Source organism: Neodiprion pinetum, chromosome 2, assembly GCF_021155775.2.
Source record: "Neodiprion pinetum isolate iyNeoPine1 chromosome 2, iyNeoPine1.2, whole genome shotgun sequence".
Lineage (NCBI taxonomy): Eukaryota > Metazoa > Arthropoda > Insecta > Hymenoptera > Diprionidae > Neodiprion > Neodiprion pinetum.
In genome coordinates, this window is record NC_060233.1 from 38,586,250 (window position 1) to 38,608,615 (window position 22,366).

A 22,366-nucleotide genomic window follows, 5' to 3' on the forward strand; every position below is an offset into this window, starting at 1 on the left:
TCCGACGTAATTTTGCGAGAGAAATCGATTGGGCGCAGTCCCAATACGCTGCGATCAACGCATCAAAAGTTACAGCTAAAAAACGAAAACCTGAGATTTCGACATTTTGCAGCAGGTGCTTTTTCCTTCGTGATTTCTATCCTGTTGATCCCACGCTGTTTTCGCTGCGTTTTCTGAGTTTCTGGGGGTCCAATTGGTCAGAAAAGGGTCATACAAATCGAATCGGAGACCAAAAGTTTTTCGCCCAAAAAAACAGCAAGGCTTACCCCTTTGTATTTTTGGCGAAAATTTTCGCGATTTTGAAAAGTGCTGAAATCAATTCTTTGAAGCACTATTTCGACGTAATTTTGCGAGAGAAATCGATTGGGTGCAGTCCCAATACGCTGCGATCAACGCATCAAAAGTTACAGCTAAAAAACGAAAACCTGAGATTTCGACATTTTGCAGCAGGTGCTTTTTCCTTCGTGATTTCTATCCTGTTGATCCCACGCTGTTTTCGCTGCGTTTTCTGAGTTCCTGGGGGTCCAATTGGTCAGAAAAGGGTCATACAAATCGAATCGGAGACCAAAAGTTTTTCGCCCAAAAAAACAGCAAGGCTTACCCCTTTGTATTTTTGGCGAAAATTTTCGCGATTTTGAAAAGTGCTGAAATCAATTCTTTGAAGCACTATTTCGACGTAATTTTGCGAGAGAAATCGATTGGGCGCAGTCCCAATACGCTGCGATCAACGCATCAAAAGTTACAGCTAAAAAACGAAAACCTGAGATTTCGACATTTTGCAGCAGGTGCTTTTTCCTTCGTGATTTGTATCCTGTTGATCCCACGCTGTTTTCGCTGCGTTTTCTGAGTTCCTGGGGGTCCAATTGGTCAGAAAAGGGTCATACAAATCGAATCGGAGACCAAAAGTTTTTCGCCCAAAAAAACAGCAAGGCTTACCCCTTTGTATTTTTGGCGAAAATTTTCGCGATTTTGAAAAGTGCTGAAATCAATTCGTTAAAGCACTATTCCGACGTGATTTTGCGAGAGAAACTGATTGGGTGCAGTCCCAATACGCTGCGATCAACGCATCAAAAGTTACAGCTAAAAAACGAAAACCTGAGATTTCGACATTTTGCAGCAGGTGCTTTTTCCTTCGTGATTTCTATCCTGTTGATCCCACGCTGTTTTCGCTGCGTTTTCTGAGTTTCTGGGGGTCCAATTGGTCAGAAAAGGGTCATACAAATCGAATCGGAGACCAAAAGTTTTTCGCCCAAAAAAACAGCAAGGCTTACCCCTTTGTATTTTTGGCGAAAATTTTCGCGATTTTGAAAAGTGCTGAAATCAATTCTTTGAAGCACTATTTCGACGTAATTTTGCGAGAGAAATCGATTGGGTGCAGTCCCAATACGCTGCGATCAACGCATCAAAAGTTACAGCTAAAAAACGAAAACCTGAGATTTCGACATTTTGCAGCAGGTGCTTTTTCCTTCGTGATTTGTATCCTGTTGATCCCACGCTGTTTTCGCTGCGTTTTCTGAGTTCCTGGGGGTCCAATTGGTCAGAAAAGGGTCATACAAATCGAATCGGAGACCAAAAGTTTTTCGCCCAAAAAAACAGCAAGGCTTACCCCTTTGTATTTTTGGCGAAAATTTTCGCGATTTTGAAAAGTGCTGAAATCAATTCGTTAAAGCACTATTCCGACGTGATTTTGCGAGAGAAACTGATTGGGTGCAGTCCCAATACGCTGCGATCAACGCATCAAAAGTTACAGCTAAAAAACGAAAACCTGAGATTTCGACATTTTGCAGCAGGTGCTTTTTCCTTCGTGATTTCTATCCTGTTGATCCCACGCTGTTTTCGCTGCGTTTTCTGAGTTCCTGGGGGTCCAATTGGTCAGAAAAGGGTCCTACAAATCGAATCGGAGACCAAAAGTTTTTCGCCCAAAAAAACAGCAAGGCTTACCCCTTTGTATTTTTGGCGAAAATTTTCGCGATTTTGAAAAGTGCTGAAATCAATTCTTTTAAGCACTATTTCGACGTAATTTTGCGAGAGAAATCGATTGGGCGCAGTCCCAATACGCTGCGATCAACGCATCAAAAGTTACAGCTAAAAAACGAAAACCTGAGATTTCGACATTTTGCAGCAGGTGCTTTTTCCTTCGTGATTTCTATCCTGTTGATCCCACGCTGTTTTCGCTACGTTTTCTGAGTTCCTGGGGGTCCAATTGGTCAGAAAAGGGTCATACAAATCGAATCGGAGACCAAAAGTTTTTCGCCCAAAAAAACAGCAAGGCTTACCCCTTTGTATTTTTGGCGAAAATTTTCGCGATTTTGAAAAGTGCTGAAATCAATTCGTTGAAGCACTATTCCGACGTAATTTTGCGAGAGAAATCGATTGGGCGCAGTCCCAATACGCTGCGATCAACGCATCAAAAGTTACAGCTAAAAAACGAAAACCTGAGATTTCGACATTTTGCAGCAGGTGCTTTTTCCTTCGTGATTTCTATCCTGTTGATCCCACGCTGTTTTCGCTGCGTTTTCTGAGTTTCTGGGGGTCCAATTGGTCAGAAAAGGGTCATACAAATCGAATCGGAGACCAAAAGTTTTTCGCCCAAAAAAACAGCAAGGCTTACCCCTTTGTATTTTTGGCGAAAATTTTCGCGATTTTGAAAAGTGCTGAAATCAATTCTTTGAAGCACTATTTCGACATAATTTTGCGAGAGAAATCGATTGGGCGCAGTCCCAATACGCTGCGATCAACGCATCAAAAGTTACAGCTAAAAAACGAAAACCTGAGATTTCGACATTTTGCAGCAGGTGCTTTTTCCTTCGTGATTTCTATCCTGTTGATCCCACGCTGTTTTCGCTGCGTTTTCTGAGTTTCTGGGGGTCCAATTGGTCAGAAAAGGGTCATACAAATCGAATCGGAGACCAAAAGTTTTTCGCCCAAAAAAACAGCAAGGCTTACCCCTTTGTATTTTTGGCGAAAATTTTCGCGATTTTGAAAAGTGCTGAAATCAATTCGTTAAAGCACTATTCCGACGTAATTTTGCGAGAGAAACTGATTGGGTGCAGTCCCAATACGCTGCGATCAACGCATCAAAAGTTACAGCTAAAAAACGAAAACCTGAGATTTCGACATTTTGCAGCAGGTGCTTTTTCCTTCGTGATTTGTATCCTGTTGATCCCACGCTGTTTTCGCTGCGTTTTCTGAGTTCCTGGGGGTCCAATTGGTCAGAAAAGGGTCATACAAATCGAATCGGAGACCAAAAGTTTTTCGCCCAAAAAAACAGCAAGGCTTACCCCTTTGTATTTTTGGCGAAAATTTTCGCGATTTTGAAAAGTGCTGAAATCAATTCGTTAAAGCACTATTCCGACGTGATTTTGCGAGAGAAACTGATTGGGTGCAGTCCCAATACGCTGCGATCAACGCATCAAAAGTTACAGCTAAAAAACGAAAACCTGAGATTTCGACATTTTGCAGCAGGTGCTTTTTCCTTCGTGATTTCTATCCTGTTGATCCCACGCTGTTTTCGCTGCGTTTTCTGAGTTTCTGGGGGTCCAATTGGTCAGAAAAGGGTCATACAAATCGAATCGGAGACCAAAAGTTTTTCGCCCAAAAAAACAGCAAGGCTTCCCCTTTTGTATTTTTGGCGAAAATTTTCGCGATTTTGAAAAGTGCTGAAATCAATTCGTTGAAGCACTATTCCGACGTAATTTTGCGAGAGAAATCGATTGGGCGCAGTCCCAATACGCTGCGATCAACGCATCAAAAGTTACAGCTAAAAAACGAAAACCTGAGATTTCGACATTTTGCAGCAGGTGCTTTTTCCTTCGTGATTTCTATCCTGTTGATCCCACGCTGTTTTCGCTGCGTTTTCTGAGTTCCTGGGGGTCCAATTGGTCAGAAAAGGGTCATACAAATCGAATCGGAGACCAAAAGTTTTTCGCCCAAAAAAACAGCAAGGCTTACCCCTTTGTATTTTTGGCGAAAATTTTCGCGATTTTGAAAAGTGCTGAAATCAATTCTTTGAAGCACTATTTCGACGTAATTTTGCGAGAGAAATCGATTGGGCGCAGTCCCAATACGCTGCGATCAACGCATCAAAAGTTACAGCTAAAAAACGAAAACCTGAGTTTTCTGAGTTCCTGGGGGTCCAATTGGTCAGAAAAGGGTCATACAAATCGAACCCGAGACAAAATATTTTGCTCCGTGTATGAGACAGTATTCAACGCAGTGTCCTGATTTAAAGACCTGAAAAGGTGATTGTCTGGACTTTTTTTTCGATAGGGAGAGATAGAACGAAGCTTCTCAAAACTTTGAGTTTATTTTAATGCACATTTGAAAGGTACGAGCAAACCTTTTTATCTTTCAACTGTCCCAGAACGGCAGCGTTATTAGCTGACCCGTTGACTGAAGAATATATCTTTAGTCAACGGCTGACCATAGAACGGCGTAGCCGCTTGGTTCTGGAATCGGCAGGAAAGATAAAGTGCGTATTCTTTGGCCGAAATGTAAAAACTTAGTCATTGTACATCATATCATACATCATAGATCATACATCATACATTATACATCATACATCATCATACATCATACGTAGTATTAAAGTACGAAACCAAAGTTCGGATGGTTAGAAAGTTGACATCACCCAAAATTTTTTTTCTTTCAACGTTATCGATCTATTTAGACAAAAATCAGCTAGCCGAATTTCTCAGTCTGGAAACAACGGCGCAGTTGAGCGGACGGATGAGAATCGCGCTCCGCAGATTTCGAGTACCAGGTTCTCTTCCTTCTGGATCCAGCGCTCTGGGTCGGCTTCCTGGTGCAACTCGTCTTTCAGGACAAACGGTCCGTGGTTCTGGCTGTCCAGGTTCTTGACCTGGTGACTTTTAACCAAGCGCTGCGTAGTTTCTGCACTCCAGGTTCACCACGTAGTGAAACTCAACTTCCAGGAAAAACGCTCTGTAGTGTCCGCGCCCAGGTCCGCTACCCCTAACCACCTCCGATCACCTCCAATGACGACCGCTAACCGACTCGAGTTACAATCCGAATCCTGATAAATATTTACAGTAAAAATTAGAACACAGTAAAAATTAGAACACAGTAAAAATATTGTGTTAGTACTAATATGAATTTTGATTGACACATTTTACCAATAATATTATTAGAAAATTATAAAAGATTATAGAAATTTTATCAGCCCATTGATAGCCATTGAATTTTGGTTCGCGGGAAAAATGAATTGAAATAATTCATTGGAAACATGACAGGTTTGAAAAATTAAAGATAAAATATAATAACAATTGCCATTATACATTATAAAAATGTTAGACTCACCGTGCACAAATCCTCGTCCTCCTTGTCCACCTAGTTCTTCTCGTCTTCCTCGTCCTCCTCTTACTTGTACTCCTCCTCGTCCACCTCAATCACCTCCAACGACCACTGCTAACCACCGCGAACCTCGGGTTATGCATCGAATACTAATAAATATTCTAAGTATCAGAACACATCAAGAATATCGTGTAAGGAGTAATATAACTTGCTTATCGACAGATTTGACCAAGAAGATCATGAGAAAATTATAAAAAATTATAAAAATTCTATTAGCGCATTGATAGCCAGTGAATTTGGGTAGCGTGTCTGGATCGCAGAAATGACGGAGCGCTTGTCCTGGAAGTCGAGTTTCACCGCGTAGCGGACCCGGAGCGTAGAATCCAGGAGGAAGAGAACCCGGTACTCGAAATCTGCGGAGCGCGATTCTCATACGTCCGCATTGCAAAATGAATATTAAAAAATCGCAAAAATGTTTGCCAAAAATGCAGAGGGTTTACTGGCCTTACTTTTTCTCCGAGCGAAAAATCTTTTGTCTCAGAATCCATGTGTCTCCCATTTCCGTCTAATTGGACCCACAGAAACGCGGAAAACTCACCAAAACGATCGTCGGACCAACAGCAGAGAAATTACGGAGGAAAAACCAGCAGTAGAGATATGACCAAAAGACGTTATGCTTTTGTAAGCTGTAAGTCAAAAAATAATGTTAAAATAAAGTAAAACAAGAAGAATCATAGATCAAAATAATAACTTATTTCATGTCGTCAAAATATTTTTGAGCGCTACTGTATGTTTCGGAATAATACATCAATGAATTGACTCTACAGCGTCTTGAAAAGTTTCGAAAATCACGTATTTAAAAAACGAGTACTCATCAGCGTCGGCTTTCGTCCTGACCACACAATGTACGTATTAGATTCGATCATTGAATCCTTATTTTGATGAATTGGGAGTCTGTGAGCTCAGAAATAACATTATAAAATGATTACGACTCCCTGCCAAGAAAGGAGATGAAGTTCACTGCACATTCCAGCTGCGAATGTCGTGTAGTTTGTTATTCGTCGTGATGTTTCACTTCACTCTAACCCTGTTGTTGTTGTTATCCAGACAATTCACATGTAACTCGGAGGGCCCTAATCATTGTACCTTTTATTGCCGTTACTCCAACATGACGACACATATGGTTTATGAATCAAAACTCAATTTGGAATGTAAAGTAGGAACGATCATTTACAGCATACTCCAATACTTTCGCATGCTTGACTTCTCATGCATGTGTGAATCTCCACTTATATTTTAATTTTCATTCCAAGGTAACGCAAATATACTTGGTCAAATGCACTATCGTAAAGATTTATTTTATAATATTACACCAACAACTATTATTGAATTTTCATAATAATAATTTCTTATCATAATAAAAATGCGAATAAACACTTATTTAATAATAATATATAATTATATATTAATTAATCATAATATTGTAAATCAATACCTTAATAGTCTAAAGATGCAATGCACATTATAAAATATGCCAACTTTTGAATCGCCATATTTATACCTAATTTTCTTCGTTACAACATATTTCATCATAATATACGTATATGCACGACTTTTGTGTTCAGTAATTTCATTATTGTTCATCATAATTTGGAATGCTCAATTGCGGTACATAAGTTCGACAAATAATCGTATTGGGTCGGCAAATGAATCCTATCAGGTTTTACTTTGGTCTGCTATACAGCGAAAACCGAAAGAACTTATCTGCCGACTCAATACATATTGGAGAATTTTCATGAATGATCGAATTGAATGATTCATTCGCACAAAGTTAAAAACCGCATTCAAACGCTGTCGTTTTCCATAAGAAACAGTGATTCACTGGATCACTGATGTTGCCGTATCCCGTGCATCCATTTTCATTTCTCTCTAGCAAAAACTTCCACACTTCTAGAACGATTCGATTATTGTTGATACATAGAAGGTGATGAATTGAAAAAACGTTTAATTCTATCATCGACTGATAGCTACAAACTGATAATAATCAACGAATAAAGTAACGATTAAAACATATTCTGCAAAGCTGTTTACAAAGCTCGAAGGTGAAATAAATTGCAAATTCATCCGTAAGAATTACAATGTGTCAAGACGAGGAGATATAACTGCGATAACGGAACAATATATATATATATATGTATATTCTGTAAAATACAATAATATGGCGACTGTTATAGTGATAATCAACCTGCAATTGTTTGAACGAAATTCATTGTCAACGATTCACCGCAGACAATGTCCGGACACTATTGATAAAATACAATACGTAAGTACAACAACTATTGTAGCTTATTGTTAGCTGAGAATTTGTTGTTGCCGAGCTTCAGACTTTTTTAATAGGTACCATGGAAGTACATAAGTTGCGGACATACGTGGTTGGTTAAAGAAAAACATTAAATACATTTCTTTGGCGCCCCTTACTCACTCTCGCGCTACCTTCGTGGACTAAATGCGTTTGGCAGTGTTTAATTTATTGCGAAAATGTCCAGAGCACCAGTATAATCGGCAATTCGAAACAACCCATGTCACTTTCGACGCCAACTTTGATTACTGGTAGCATGAAGGTCGAAAGAGCGAGCAAAGGCCAGCAATTAGTGGTGCGTATACGATATGACAGTTTAACGAACTTAAAAATTAAACTACACATACTTATGCGTGATACAGATTTGTTCGAAAATGGAAGGAAAGAAATTTTTTTTCTTTTTTTAATATTGAGATTCGAGTACTAGATATAGATACAGATACAGATATATATATATATATATATATATATATATACTTATTTAGTTGTTGGAAGAAAAAATAAAGAACAAAAAGAGAAAAAATAAAAACACGGCTCACTGAAGCATCGGCACATGAGGTATTTGAATTTTTGCCGAAATTAGTGACGGCTCTACTATATACCAGAGATTGTTTTCTTACGATTAGCAATTTACTTTATTTTTACTTTATTCTCGTTTTTCTTTTCGTACCTTATCTACCGGAATTTCAAAAATCGAAGACATATGTTTTATGTATTTGTATTAGTTTTGTACTTGTACTGTTCAGCAAGGCAGCGAGTTGCACTTTGTTACTTTATATTTTTATTTTCTGGATTATATAATCACGCCTAAAACATCCAAGCGTCAATTGTAAACATAGAGCTGCGCAATGTCCCATGCTCTAAATTTCAGAAATAACTTGTACCGTGTAAACATCGGTGACAAGATTCGTAATTTTGCAGCCTGACGCTTGGAGATGTTTAGCGCTAGAGCGGTCCATTTTTGTATTTCTTACAAGGTTTGTATTTTCTGTATAATGTGTTACACGACGAACTGTTTAACAATTATTATTACTATTATTATTGTTATTATTATTACTATTATTATTATTACTGTTGATATTATTACTACTATTTCTATTATTATTGTTACAACTATTACTATTATTATTATTATTTATATTATTTTTATTGTTAGTATCAATGACGATGAAAAAAAAACAATCAAATATTCACGGAATTCTGCAGTTAAAATTATAAATTATGACGGAGCTGATTGATTGAACGAATCTTTTAGCAACGTGAAATATTGCCTAGAGAAGTTTCAAAATTAATTTTCTTCAAAATTTTCAAGACGAAACAATTGTTATATTATTTCACATACGTTAATCAACTGCGTGAGTCGTATTGCCTTCATAAATTCCGATGTACCTGCATATCTCTCCTATAATACATATCATGTATACATAATTATTTACGTACGTGTGTGCGTGTGTAATGAAAATGTTAAAATATTTCGAAGGATCGAAAATATAGCATATAGCATATAGTTGATAATAATTTGATTTTTCCGTACACAACTAAACGCTTCAACGACAGTCTAATTGACGTTTCAAAAAATTGAGGCAATAGTTCGAAAATCAATGAGAGTATTTACCTTAAAAATTAGGCCTATATATTTGTATCTATGTTAATGCGTACGCGTTTGTATGCGGGTTGTGTGTATTTATATTTATACATAGTTGTATGTACATAAAAACAAACGTAACGTGTGATTGATTTCATATCTGTCGTAATATAGTATAATATGAATATTGTGAATAATATAATATGTATCTATGTATAATATAACGTATGTCAACTAACTAAAATTGGACCATCCCTTAATATACGATAATAAGATTGACAAGCAGATACTCTAGATGTTACATACAGACGTCCTTCGAATTACACTAATTTATGGGATCGTTCCAATTTTTATTAATATATTAAAATAAATGAACGATAGTTTACGGTGGTGTCTATCTTCAGCTGAGGTATATTGTACAAAAGTTTGTTACACGGGTGAAACTGAATTGCTGCGGTACGTTCGCAACTTTATTTGCCCCGCAATATTTCTAAGCACTTGCAATTATTTTCGCATTTGTTATACCGACTGATTCGAATATAAAATTATAAAACAGGCAAATGGAGTGACAGTTTTACTGAAAACGACGAATGATTCGCAACTTTTATGTAACCCCAAAAACTGTAAGCAAGTAGTTTTACATTAGCATATTGACGAACTAAACTTTCAATTTTATCAATTGTTCCGTAGCTAAGAATTCTCAACAAAAAATGCGCATAATTTGCAGACAATTGAGAATTTCGAAAAATTCACAGCTGTGTAACAAGTGATTGTTTACAAACTTATGAAAATGAATTTGTAACGCGAGTCTGAATTGTCTTCGAAGTAGTATTCTCCAAATTGAATGGAAAAAAAAATAATGATTTTACATTCAAGTTTATCAAATATCGTCATACGAATTTTTAATCTAGGTCGAACAGATAAGTAAATTAATTAAAACAGCAAAGGTATGAAGTTTTCAAAGCCACAAACGTACCGCAAACATGTGCTCAACCATATACTTACATGTCACCGACATTTTTCACGTTGCCTAAAATTATGTACTTATGCATACGTTTCCGTATTTAATATCAGCACGTGTACATATATTCATGTAAATATACTTAATTCTGGCGCAGACCCAAATTTTGTATAAAAAAGCAAAAATAAAAAAAGATTGTCCGAGCTTTGTACGTTACGGAAATAGTCGTTAAAAAGCCCGCGCATTCTTTTACATGCCTTTTTATACTTGAATATATATATATATATATATATATAGATGTGTGTGTGTGTGTGTGTATATTTGTATGGAATATACATCATCGTATATATAGAATGTATGGAAGCAATATTACAATATTAATGCGAAGAATTAATCAACTACTCGTAAGTATGAGAATGAAATAAAGGTCACAATCAATACGAAGACGGTAGTGAAAAATAAGACAGTGCTCTCTAAAAACATACCTCGCCCATGTGTACAATTCGTAATCCCGCGAACAGGTGAGATAAGATACGTCCTCGGGAGCGGATACTCGAAAATACGTATACGTCGTTGCGTATTTCATATACATAATATATGTACGTATGTATGTATATTTATAAAACTTACGTTTAGACGGTATAATATGTATCGTACAATTCACCGTAAAAGTGGAGAGTAGAAAATTATTGAATTAATGAGAGTCGCGGAAGTAAGCAATCAAGTTAAAAAAATAATACTTGTCAAATATAGAACAAAATTACAAGGTATTTTACAAATATTGCAAAGTCCAGTGTCCTCTCCGTTTTCATAATTTCAATTTGAAAATCACATACATCACATATATGGTACAACACTTTCTTCCGATTTATATCTATTGTATATTACATAATCCTCCCCCTTTATATCCGTATCGTGATTTAATTTTCCTGTTTCCGTTCGCATATCTTTTTCATTCATTTCTTCGCTATTGTATCTATACGCGGTATGATTTACTTTTTTTCACTCTCGGTTTAACTTTCTACCCCTTTTAATAATAAAAACTTACGGTTATTCTCTACCGCAGAACTCTATTTTATACATAATATATAATATATATATACCTTTCGTGATACACTTGTTTTATGTGCGCAGCGATATGCGGGATCGTTAATATCTTTCTATTTTGAACAGAGACGAAAAAGGAAAACCGACAAAATAAAAATTATCGAAAGGTACTCAACGATCCTTAGCTGGGCATACGTATACATATTGTACAGTATACTTGGTTGTATTCTATCCATTAACTAGGTTTCATTCTCTTCTCCACTCTTGTTCTCATGCTATTCGCTATTACTTATCATAGCTCTCGCGCACCGACGTACCTACGAGATATATATACCATTACAATGATATCTGTTATCGTACAAGTCTTCGCGCAGCAGACAGTTTACAGTTGGATATTTAATTTCGTGAATATTTATTCGTGTTCCTATTATTAATGTTATTGTTACCGTTATTGTTATTATTATTATTATTATTTCTTTTAACTCTGAGTGTCTTTTTTTTGTTTTTTTCTTCTTGTCACAATTTTAATTTTCAAACACATTTCTTCATATTGTGGGCGACGCCGGGCCTTCGTTGCGTTCAAATCGTTTGAAAATCTACACGATTTCGAACTAGACCAAGACCTAGAGTCGAAACACACTTCCGCTAATCTTTTTGCGCTAGGCAGAAAAAATAGCATACAAGAGAAGAAACAAGAAATACAATTATGCAACAAAAAATTCGGTTTACCGTCTCTGCAATAGTGCGAATTATACCGACCAATGAAAATAGACGAAACAACGTGTAAACTACAAGTTATCGTCGTTCCACAGCTAACGTTGGTCCATCCTCCAGAAAGTATAACGTGTTACGGTACTAGCAAAACTGATTTTTGGAGCAAAGAAATAAAAAAACGCCAAACGAGTTGTTATTATTAATAATCTTCAACTGTATTGTAATTTATTGAAAGAAAACAAAAACTTGTTTCCTACATTTTTATTTCTAAAAAATTGAAACTTGGAGTGTGTTTCATGTGGTGTTGTCGCAGTATACATGTAATATTGTCGGGTACGTAAGAATTAACGGTCTTTGTGCAGCTATTTTTTACTCTTCCGTTTTTCTTTACACTTGAGGATATGATGTAATAATAAAAATATGATATGACGTGAAAGTCGTTAGAATAATATTTGTATGATGATAATGCGATGCTAATAATAACAATAATAATGATGATTATGATAATAATAACAACAATAATTATAATAATAATTATATCCAAAATAATAATAATAATAATAATAATAATAATAATGATGATGATGATGATGATGATGATGCTGATGATGATGACGATGATGAGGATGATGTGTCAAGTGATAAATTATTACGATTAAATCTAACTTTTCTTGTTTCAATTTTACAGGTAAAATTGATATTCAACTTAGAATAGAACGACAAACTTTTTATTTACCGGTGTAACTAATTAATAATATAGATATAACATGCTGATGTACGATTTGAAAAAAGTTGTTTCCCAAATTATTTCTGTATAAGTGTTTGTGTTTCTTTCCTTTTTTTTTTTTTATGCATATTTTTTCGATTTTGTTTAAATTTCCATTCTTTCTTTCTTTCAATAAATTTAAAAATTGTCCGTAACAGTTAATTTATACTTAAGGTTTCGTTAATATTAATTATGGCACAATATAAATATTATATTTAAAGTCTTTTTGAAGACATAATAAAAAATAAATCTAGGTAGTCTTTCTCCTATATGTTCGTCAATTTTGTCAACATATCGTTCTAATGTTTTACCACTTTTTCTTTTCTTAACTACAACCCTCGCCTACACGCTTTTCGATTTCACGATGAAGAACGTTTTACTTGATTCTTTTACTTTTCGGTTCACACAATTCTTCTCCCTTTATTTACTTTATTTTACCTTATTTTATTACATTTTTTTTTTTTTTTTTTATTATCCGTTCCTTTCAGACATAATAGTAAGTAGTAGTAATGATAATGATAACAACAATAATAATGATAATCATAAGAATGTAATTTCGTATCGACTGAAGTACGCGTACGCCGTATCATATTAGTTTTCGAAAAGCAATTTTCTTCAGATTTTTGTTTTCTTTCTCATTTATAACAGGTTTCCGATCTTTGGTAAATCAATATCACATGAAATAAATTTTTGTTTTTTTTTTCAATTTCTTCTTCTATATACCAATCCAACAATCTAATCAGTCAAATTCCACCAAAATTACGGAAAACAAAAAAGAAAACTCTAGAAGAAGAAAATTAGACACAAAAACAATGTACATAATATAAATTTGAATTCACTTCAAAACTGACGTCTAAAATTACAAAAATCAGCCTTTCTCAACAAACAATCAAAGAAAAAGGAAGAACGAAAATTTCTTTTCTATAATAAATTCTCGTACATATCAAATGATATTTTGTCACAGCGCCCGGAAAATGTGTTGTGAGCATCGCTACTATGATTCGCTCAAAACTAACACAGTCAATAATAATCGACCCAAGGAATAAAATAAAAATTAGGTTATATTAAATATTACTCTTGTCTAGTTAGGTGTATATATTTATACGTATATACGTATAAATACGTGCATACATATAATATATCCATATATCTATGTATATTTAAACTTAATTGTAAAATAACGGAAAAGTCATCAGCCATAATTAACAAATATTATCAATAAATTCTGGATCAGCCAGTAAATATACAAAAAAGACAAAGCCTAATAAAAAATTCAACCTCCATAAATTGGAAACACAATGCTCGATTACGGAAAGAAGAGAAAGAAAAAAAGGAATAAAAATAAACAAGAAAGAAAATAAAATCACTGGAGCTGAATTTCTCACTGTTCTGCAATCTTTGTCACACATGCATATTATCTGCAGACTGAGATTGTGCGTAAGTTTGAATGATCAAGTTGAAATTTGATTTTCACATAAGGGATCAAATATTATTTAAAAAAAAAAATACCGAGTGTCGTACTGTGTTACGACTCTACTGCTCCAGGTGACTTTTTTTCTCGCCCTTTCGAACCTACAAAATCAACGTCAAATAATAATAATAGTAGTAGTAATAATAATAATAATAATAATAATAATAATAATAATAATAATGATAATAAAGTTTCGTAAAAGACGCATTAAGATAATAACAAATAACCGCGTACATGTTCCTGTAAGATTTTACGATTTTCCTTCATGCAAATACAGTGCATGGGATAATGTGCATTGAGGAACGTATAAATTTTTAATAATAACCTCGTATGCGCTGCTTTACTATACATGTGTGCGTTTAATTGCATGCATTCTTTACAGTCACCCCTTACCACGCATCTATAAAAAGAATACTGACGCTTACTCTGTCCGGTAAAATTGTGCAATCTCTTTCTCTATTGCAATAGCACATTTTATACGCACCGTCAACCATCCCAAATTACCAACCATTAACCATTCATCGTGACACAATCGCGTTCCTTTGACCATGGCAGGTGTTTTGATCGGTTCCGAAGAATAGTAATAATGAGTTTTATAATAGTAGTAATGATAGTAATAATAGTGATAATAATTTTTTAATAATAGTAATTATAATGATAAACATATTCATCCATGTATATACATATTTATATATATGTACGTATATACAAGTATATGATAAAGAGTGCAAATAAAAATAGATCGTTTAGATTAATTGGTTTCATTTTAGTACTTCGATTATTTATAGGCATAGTACGATACAGACAAAAAATTATATCCCTATAACAAGGATTCCAAAGGTCTTGATAATGTTCGTAAAACAATAGGGTTTAGTCGATACAATGACAATTTATAATAAACATAGAAATGATAATAATAATAATAATAATAAGAAGAAGAAGAAAAAGACCAACAACAATGCATCAATTATGATTATGATCATCATTATCATCATCATTGAAATGATATATCGATAGAGAATACATGACGAATTTCTAGCTACGTTCCCGTGTAAATAGTAAAAGACCTAATTATTCATTGTTATTTCAAGTGTTGGCACAATAGAATAGATTATATTCGTAAGTAATTTACTTTTCCAAACGGATCACTTATAAAAAGAATAACGTTATTATATAACGGATATAACGGTATGGGTATATCATTTTCGTCTATATACCCTGGAAAGATATGTGATGAAATCCCGTGCAACTTTAAAAACTATGTATAATTTTATGCTACTTTGATTGCTAAATATACTGAAATGTTCTTATCGAGCACATATCCATTTCGCAGGGGCAAAAATCAATTCGCAAAAAGGTCCTCCATCTTTCAAATAGTATTAATCCAGGTTGCGTATTGTTCGGATGTTGACGAATGAAAACTTGCTAATCGAAACTTGAGCAAAGTCTGAACTGCGCTAAACTTCGTTTCCCATGTTTTTACTTTCAAAATCGATTTTGGGAAATTGAATTGATGAGGCTCAAAGATTCTTTAGAATTGAATACTGATTTTTGCTCGCAGTAAATATGGTGAAAAGTTGTAATCAAGAATAACAGTTTCAGTCCAAGTAGTTATCATACGAATTAGAAGAGTAAAAAATTTTAAAGATAATTTCGCAAAAATTGTATGAAACAAAAGTGTTTTGGAAAAAATGATAAAAAATAAAAATAAAATAATAATACGTAGAAGTTTAATCTTACGGAAAGATTTTTACAAATTTTACAACACTAAACATTGACGTAATTCCGTATACGTTTCCGTAATTCTAAGTGTACTTTTTAAATGTTTTTTTTTTTTTCTTTTGTTTCATTTTTCTTTAATCCTCTCTAGTATACCAACTGAAAAACATCACAGAATTTTCCAATATTCATATCAATTAATAATATAATTAATTATAATTCTCATCGATATTGAGGTGTGTGCACGGTTATGTCATAATGTGGAGTTAACGCGAGTTAATTTCATTCAATATTAATTTACTTAATCTTCTCCTTTTTCTCGTTCGTTTTCTTTACCTTTCTTTCGCCTCCTTTATCACAGAATCATAGAACTATGTATCGAAAAGATTTAAAAATGACTAGCTTCCTTTTTTTTTTTTTAATCCATTAATTTCACTAATTATAATAAATAAACCATTCAAAAACAAAGAATTATTCTTTTTTTTTCCTCCTATAGATCTCACGTATGATACCGATCACTAATATCATAAGATTAGTCCGAAAATAAATAATTTTAACGAGAGACGAATTTGACGTTTTGATCGTTTACATATAAGAATAATAATAATATTAATAATAATCGTTGTCCACATTATGCTCGAACCATGGCCACTAAAAGATTTGGTTTCACACTCAATTTTTTTTTCTTTTGTTTTTTTTTTCAACACGACATTTAAAAATTCATTCGACATTGAATTTCATACGGTAGCCGAGAGCAGCTTCAATAAGAAACATATTATATCTAACCCTAAAATCGTATAATTTAACTGTATACATTGTTTAGAAGATATGTTTAAAATCTTTTTTCGCGCGCTCTTTTTCTCTCTCTCTCTCTCTCTCTCTCTCTCTCTCTTTCTCACACACATACTTTCTCTCTCTTGATCTTTTATTCTCAATTGTTGCTAAATTTGAAGACATTGTAATTATTCAATTTCTTTTTTTTCCATTTTCTTCTCATTTGTTTTCTTTTTCACTTGTTTTACTACGCAATCTAAGATAGACGTAAACGTTATTTTTCAATAATTTGTACTTGCGTGTTAGTTTATAATGGCATTTCTTTTACGCTTATATCATAATAAAACATCAATTTTTCTTCTGTTGCTGTGAGTTTTTTTTTTTTTTTTTCTCGTTTTCGTTTTTCTTCCAAGTATTTTTTACACTGAGTTTCAGACCTGAATATGTTGCGATGAACAACTTGTATATTTTAATTCTTTTAAATTGTACCTTTTGTTAGATATATATATATATAATATATATTTATATATATCCGTTATTTTATACAACGCCGGTCAATGGAATTGTTCGCGGTTCATATAAATCTTGAATAACAAGTTTAAAATAGACAATTCAACGAAAAATCAATGCACTCGAATGAATTAAAAAACGCGAAAAAATTCGTAAAACCGTTGAAACCCGCTGTTTCTCGAATTCAATTGAATATCCACATACTTTATTATGTCGAGAGAAGGTATAACATGTTCGTCAATTTTATGTTTAGAAAGTAAATATTCTTCTCGGATAAATTCGTTTTCTCCCGTTACCGTTTCATTTTTGATATCTCATTACTTAAACACGTAATATTGCACTTTGCCAAGGTTTGCAAACGAACACAAATCCATTGTCCAGCCTATACGGTTCGCCTATCTACGTCGAAGTATAGTGTACTACTTATAAAAACCTGAATAAGAGAAGAGTCGTTAATTATATAATATTGTATGAATATGTACAGTTGAAAATATTACTATTTAAAGAGTTAAAAATATAGTCTGTTAATTTGCGCGCGTGATTATGGACTTAGAGACCTTAAGCCCGTAATTTAATAACGTTTAACTTTATTATGTATTTTTTTTTCTTTTTTTTTTTTCTCTCTTCTCGTTTTAACTTTATTCATCTTGTATTCGATTTGTGAGACTTTGTTGAATTTGAGCATATTAAGTTATTTTATTTTCTTCATTTTTTTCTCTTCTTTTCTTCTTTTTTTTTTGTAATTGAATTTTTATTTAGGCCTAAGACAAAATAACTGTATCCCTAATTCACTTTACTTAACTATAAATATGTATATATATTTATAGAGAGATATATATATATATAGATTTATTTCTTGTTTACACATATTGTATATCATAATACCTGCGTTTGCTGGTTTAATTATTCAATTAATTATTTACCAGCCAATTCGTATAACCTTTTTTCATTTGTTTGTTTCTTTAATTATTCATTTTTTCATTTCGTTCTCAACTATCCTCCGTTCCCCTTCTCCTTTTGTTCATTTCAACTCACATACCATAATATATTATTCCCAATGATCATTTCTTTTTCTCAACGAACTCTCACTTTTATGAGTAGCCGATATCAATCATTGGAGAGCATTTTCAACAAATACTCAACTTATCGTTAAATATAAAAAGCTATGGATATTTATGCTTCTTTTCGTTTTTTTTTTTTTTTTTTTCATTTCTGTACCATGTTTCACATTAATGTGTATTAAATGCACTTTGATTTGACGAACTTTGCGCATGTCATATATATATACTTATATATACTTTTGTTTTGTCTTTGTGGATTCTTTCGTTAGTAGATACGTATTCGTTACATATGTATATATGGTCTTTTCAGCTAATTTTTGTTACTACGTGATTATAGGTATCGATGTGATTATGATATCCTCTTCATATATAAAATTAATGCCAAGCCAATCGCCGGAACAATTTCAGGGTATCGGATTTTTTTCTGAACTTGCTTTTTTCCGTCTCAGACATGTCTTTATCTTCGATATACGTAACTGTGTTTTGACAGACATTGTTCTTGCCTGACCGACATTATTACGATGGCTATATGAAGCTTCAAATTTTTTAAATTCAAAGACGTGGAAAGTTTTACATTTCATAATCGAGATTTGAAATTTCATGTCGGATCAAAGTTAACGACAAGAATAAACTGTAGGTTTCGATGTTCGTTTTCGTCCCCCGCCAAATACATTGACGAAGTCGGAAAATTGTTTCAAGATTCAAAACATTTTTTGATAACTTTGTACGACGTGATCAGCGAATTGTCTACAAACTTATGTAGAAGACACTTTGGTATTAATAAAAAAAAAAAAAAAATTGACTTCTAAGTCAATTCCTGATTCCACAATTATCCGTTCCAAGTTCTTGAATTCAAAAAGAATGAAGTTTCAATGGTACAATAATAATAATCATCCGGCGTATATTCACCCTTACGATCTGCTGTACATCCATATAATATCGGTGTGTGCGAGTGTTTTTTGTTTTGTTTTTTCTACTTTTATACATCTGTCAGTCATTAATTTTTCTCTTCTTCAGTATGCATGTATATCGTACTAATTTGACCCTACCGTATACAATACATCTCGTTAGATTTCTTTTGCGTTTTTTTTTTTTTTGTTTTGTTTCTTTTTCTCCGACTAAATATAATTTTCGAAATCTCGTCGAATCACGCCTTATCACTGTTGATAATAATTCGTTACAGTATAGGTATAACATATGGAATGTTTCCAATTAGTTGGCTTTTCAGGTTGTTTGTTTTTTCCCCTTTTAAACTTAAAAAATAAATTTGATATAATGTCTCAGTCGATATTTCCCTCTTCTTTGGATTATACGCAGTCTTGACGAAAAGAATTCAAAATAAAATAAAAAGAGAAAAGGTGAGAAAAAAAATTCAATAAAATAAAGGAGAGATAAAAAAAAAAAAAAAAAAAGAAAACAAGAGGATACACCTATCCAATCTCGGGAAGCGGGCTCTCAACGTATGTAGAATGCAACAGGTATGATAACCTTATACCAAAAATTTGTACCCCAACATATCCAGAATACATTCTATGTATATTTACGTATATATTACGTATGCACATGTGTATAGTAATCGTCGTGTGACTTGAAATTTCGTCTAAAAATTTACAACAAAAACTGAAAGACCGTCTCGATCGTCGAAAGAATGTTTCGACAATTGATCGATCGTAAACGTACATCATAAAATACAATAATTTGTTATTCTTCTCCTTGATATGTAGCAACAATTACCTGTGTATCGATATTGTTCTTTTGTAAGTTTCTTTTTTCATGTTTTTAGGCATTCTCACTTCGCGATATTCGCTGTCGCGATATAATAATACAGTTACTCTAATAACGAGATGTGTGTATGTTTGCGCGGTTGTGCATGTATGTTATATACATATATAAGCTCTGGATCACTCGGCATACGCGATATTGTAGTTTGTCGACAAACGCAACTTCGTTTGAGATCCCCTGCCAACGAGATGTACAATCTGATACAGGATAGGTGTACACTTATTAATAATAATAAGAATAATAATGACAATAATGATATTAATACAAATAACAACAATAATAATAATAATAATAATACGTACATCATACGTAATGCGAATAAAAATATACTTATGTATATCGAAACGACGAGTGACCGCGAAAAGAGAAAAGAAATGTTACAATGAAGAAAACAAAAAAAAACAAAAAAAAAAACAACAAGAAGAGAAAGAAGCTACTTTTGATATGCAGTTAAGCTCGGCGACTTGTCGCCAGCGGCACGTTCATAATTCCCAGTCAATTGGTCGAAGGTGGGGAAATTATGATGGTACCACAATTTTCATTGGGGCTGTTGGGGTATCTGCGGATGTTGGGCGAGAACATTTTTTATCGCCGACGTCTTGAGGAGCCTCTTGAGCATGCCGCTTGAGCCCCGATGCTGGAGGCTTTTGTGGGTCGTCAATGAGTTCTTCGTCCTATAACGCCGATTGCAGAATTCGCATACGTAGAGGGTGTCCGACTGTTCGTGCTTGTCCTGGAAGTGGCGTTTCAGAGAGTAGTAGCAGGAGAATGTGCGCCGGCAATAGGGACACTCCTGAGGCTCGTTTATGCCACCCGCGGTCGGCGGTGGCATCCGGTACACGGCAGAGGGAAGCGTTGTTGGTGTCTGCATCCCGTTGCCGGTACCTGAAATTCGATTCGTCGACTCGTTAGCCAATTGACAATAATTTTGCGACGTGATCGCGATACCTCCTCGCCTCGCCTTGGTGCGATATTTTAAAGATTACAAATCGATACATTGGCTTTTGCTAATAACTTTTTACAGCCAGAATTTCTTATATCTCCAAGGGAGATGTATCGTTTGTACGTTGTATATACGCATCGTCGACATTTTTTGTTCTATACCGTCGCATTTTTATTATTTTATTTTATTTTCTCATTCCTCAGGGTTGTCAGAAACTTGAATTGTACTGCGGATGTTATTGCTTGACTATCTTTTCGGAGATGTTCTGAGAAAAATTTATCACGTGTTGGTTTAGGAAATTTCACTTCACAGCATCGACATTGGAATGAAATATAATTTAAAAATCGTTATACCAGCAAGAATCTGTAACGTGTAGAGAAATTTTGGAAGAATAAAATTTTTTCGATTGAGCTGTTATTAAGCCCTGACATATTCAAGTTTGTGAAAACCTTGTTTTTTACTTCTTTTTTTAATATCGAACATGCGTTTTAATCAGGTTTCCAAGGTTAGCAGTTATTTTTCAATACTCATCGACTTCTGTAAGTGGACGGAACGCATGGAAAAAGCAAAAAGTTGACACGAGTTTTCCACGTAGAAATATCAAACCGCTACTATTGCAACGGAAAAGAGGAATATTCTAGATTCATTTAACCGTCCTGAACCTCGACGAGTGAAATGGACTTTATTTTTTCAAATCGAAAACTAAGCAAGGCTTTTGCTTTTTCCGATGCCTTCAAACCGAAATACTCCTGTAACCACGATTATTGTGTAATATAATTTTATTGCAACATGCTGCTTCGAATTCCAGAGGTTAATCACTGAGTAAATGTGTGTGTGTGTGTGTGTGTGTGTTTAAATTCAAACATAATAATAGACATTGGATTGACTCGATGTAGCAGAGAAAAAAAAATAAAAAAACAAATGGGTGATTTTTGATTGCAAAATATTTGGAATAGTAAATATTACTCGGGTAACCAGAATTGACTGTTTTTCAATCGGTGTCCAAACATCGTGTGTGAGATTTTGTGTTCAATTCAAGAATTAATCAATCGGTCGCATGCTTCAAGCGTAACACCCGATCATATGGTAGGTTCGTGTCCAATTTACAAGTGTTATTTGAAATTTACAGTCATGTATAAATCAAATCCCAATATGTTAGTCACTGTACTTATTAACATCCGCGATTTATCATATGCAACAGGAAAACTATACGTCCTTTTCCGTTGATAAATAAATTTATGTATTAGTTTGTATTCATGCACCTGAAAAACTGGAAGATGAATCTAACCGTACATTCACCTCGCGCCGAAATAATTCAACGTTCATGAGGATCAAGTACGAATTATTCATTTTATTGATAG

The 22,366-nt window shown here is 34.0% G+C and overlaps 1 protein-coding gene across 2 annotated transcripts in view; it reads right to left on the minus strand.

Annotated features, from left to right (window-relative positions):
- Positions 1-13,119: 13,119 nt before the first annotated feature.
- The window catches only part of br (broad-complex core protein), a 77,303-nt gene continuing 68,056 nt past the window's right edge, over positions 13,120-22,366 (minus strand). Inside the window, exon 7 of one of the 2 annotated variants that reach the window (XM_069133367.1) lies at positions 13,120-20,947. In XM_069133367.1, coding sequence (XP_068989468.1) covers positions 20,601-20,947 — 347 coding nt within the window. In that variant the 3' untranslated portion in view covers positions 13,120-20,600. The remainder of the gene's footprint in view (positions 20,948-22,366) is intronic. The other variant, XM_069133370.1, reaches the window with a different exon arrangement.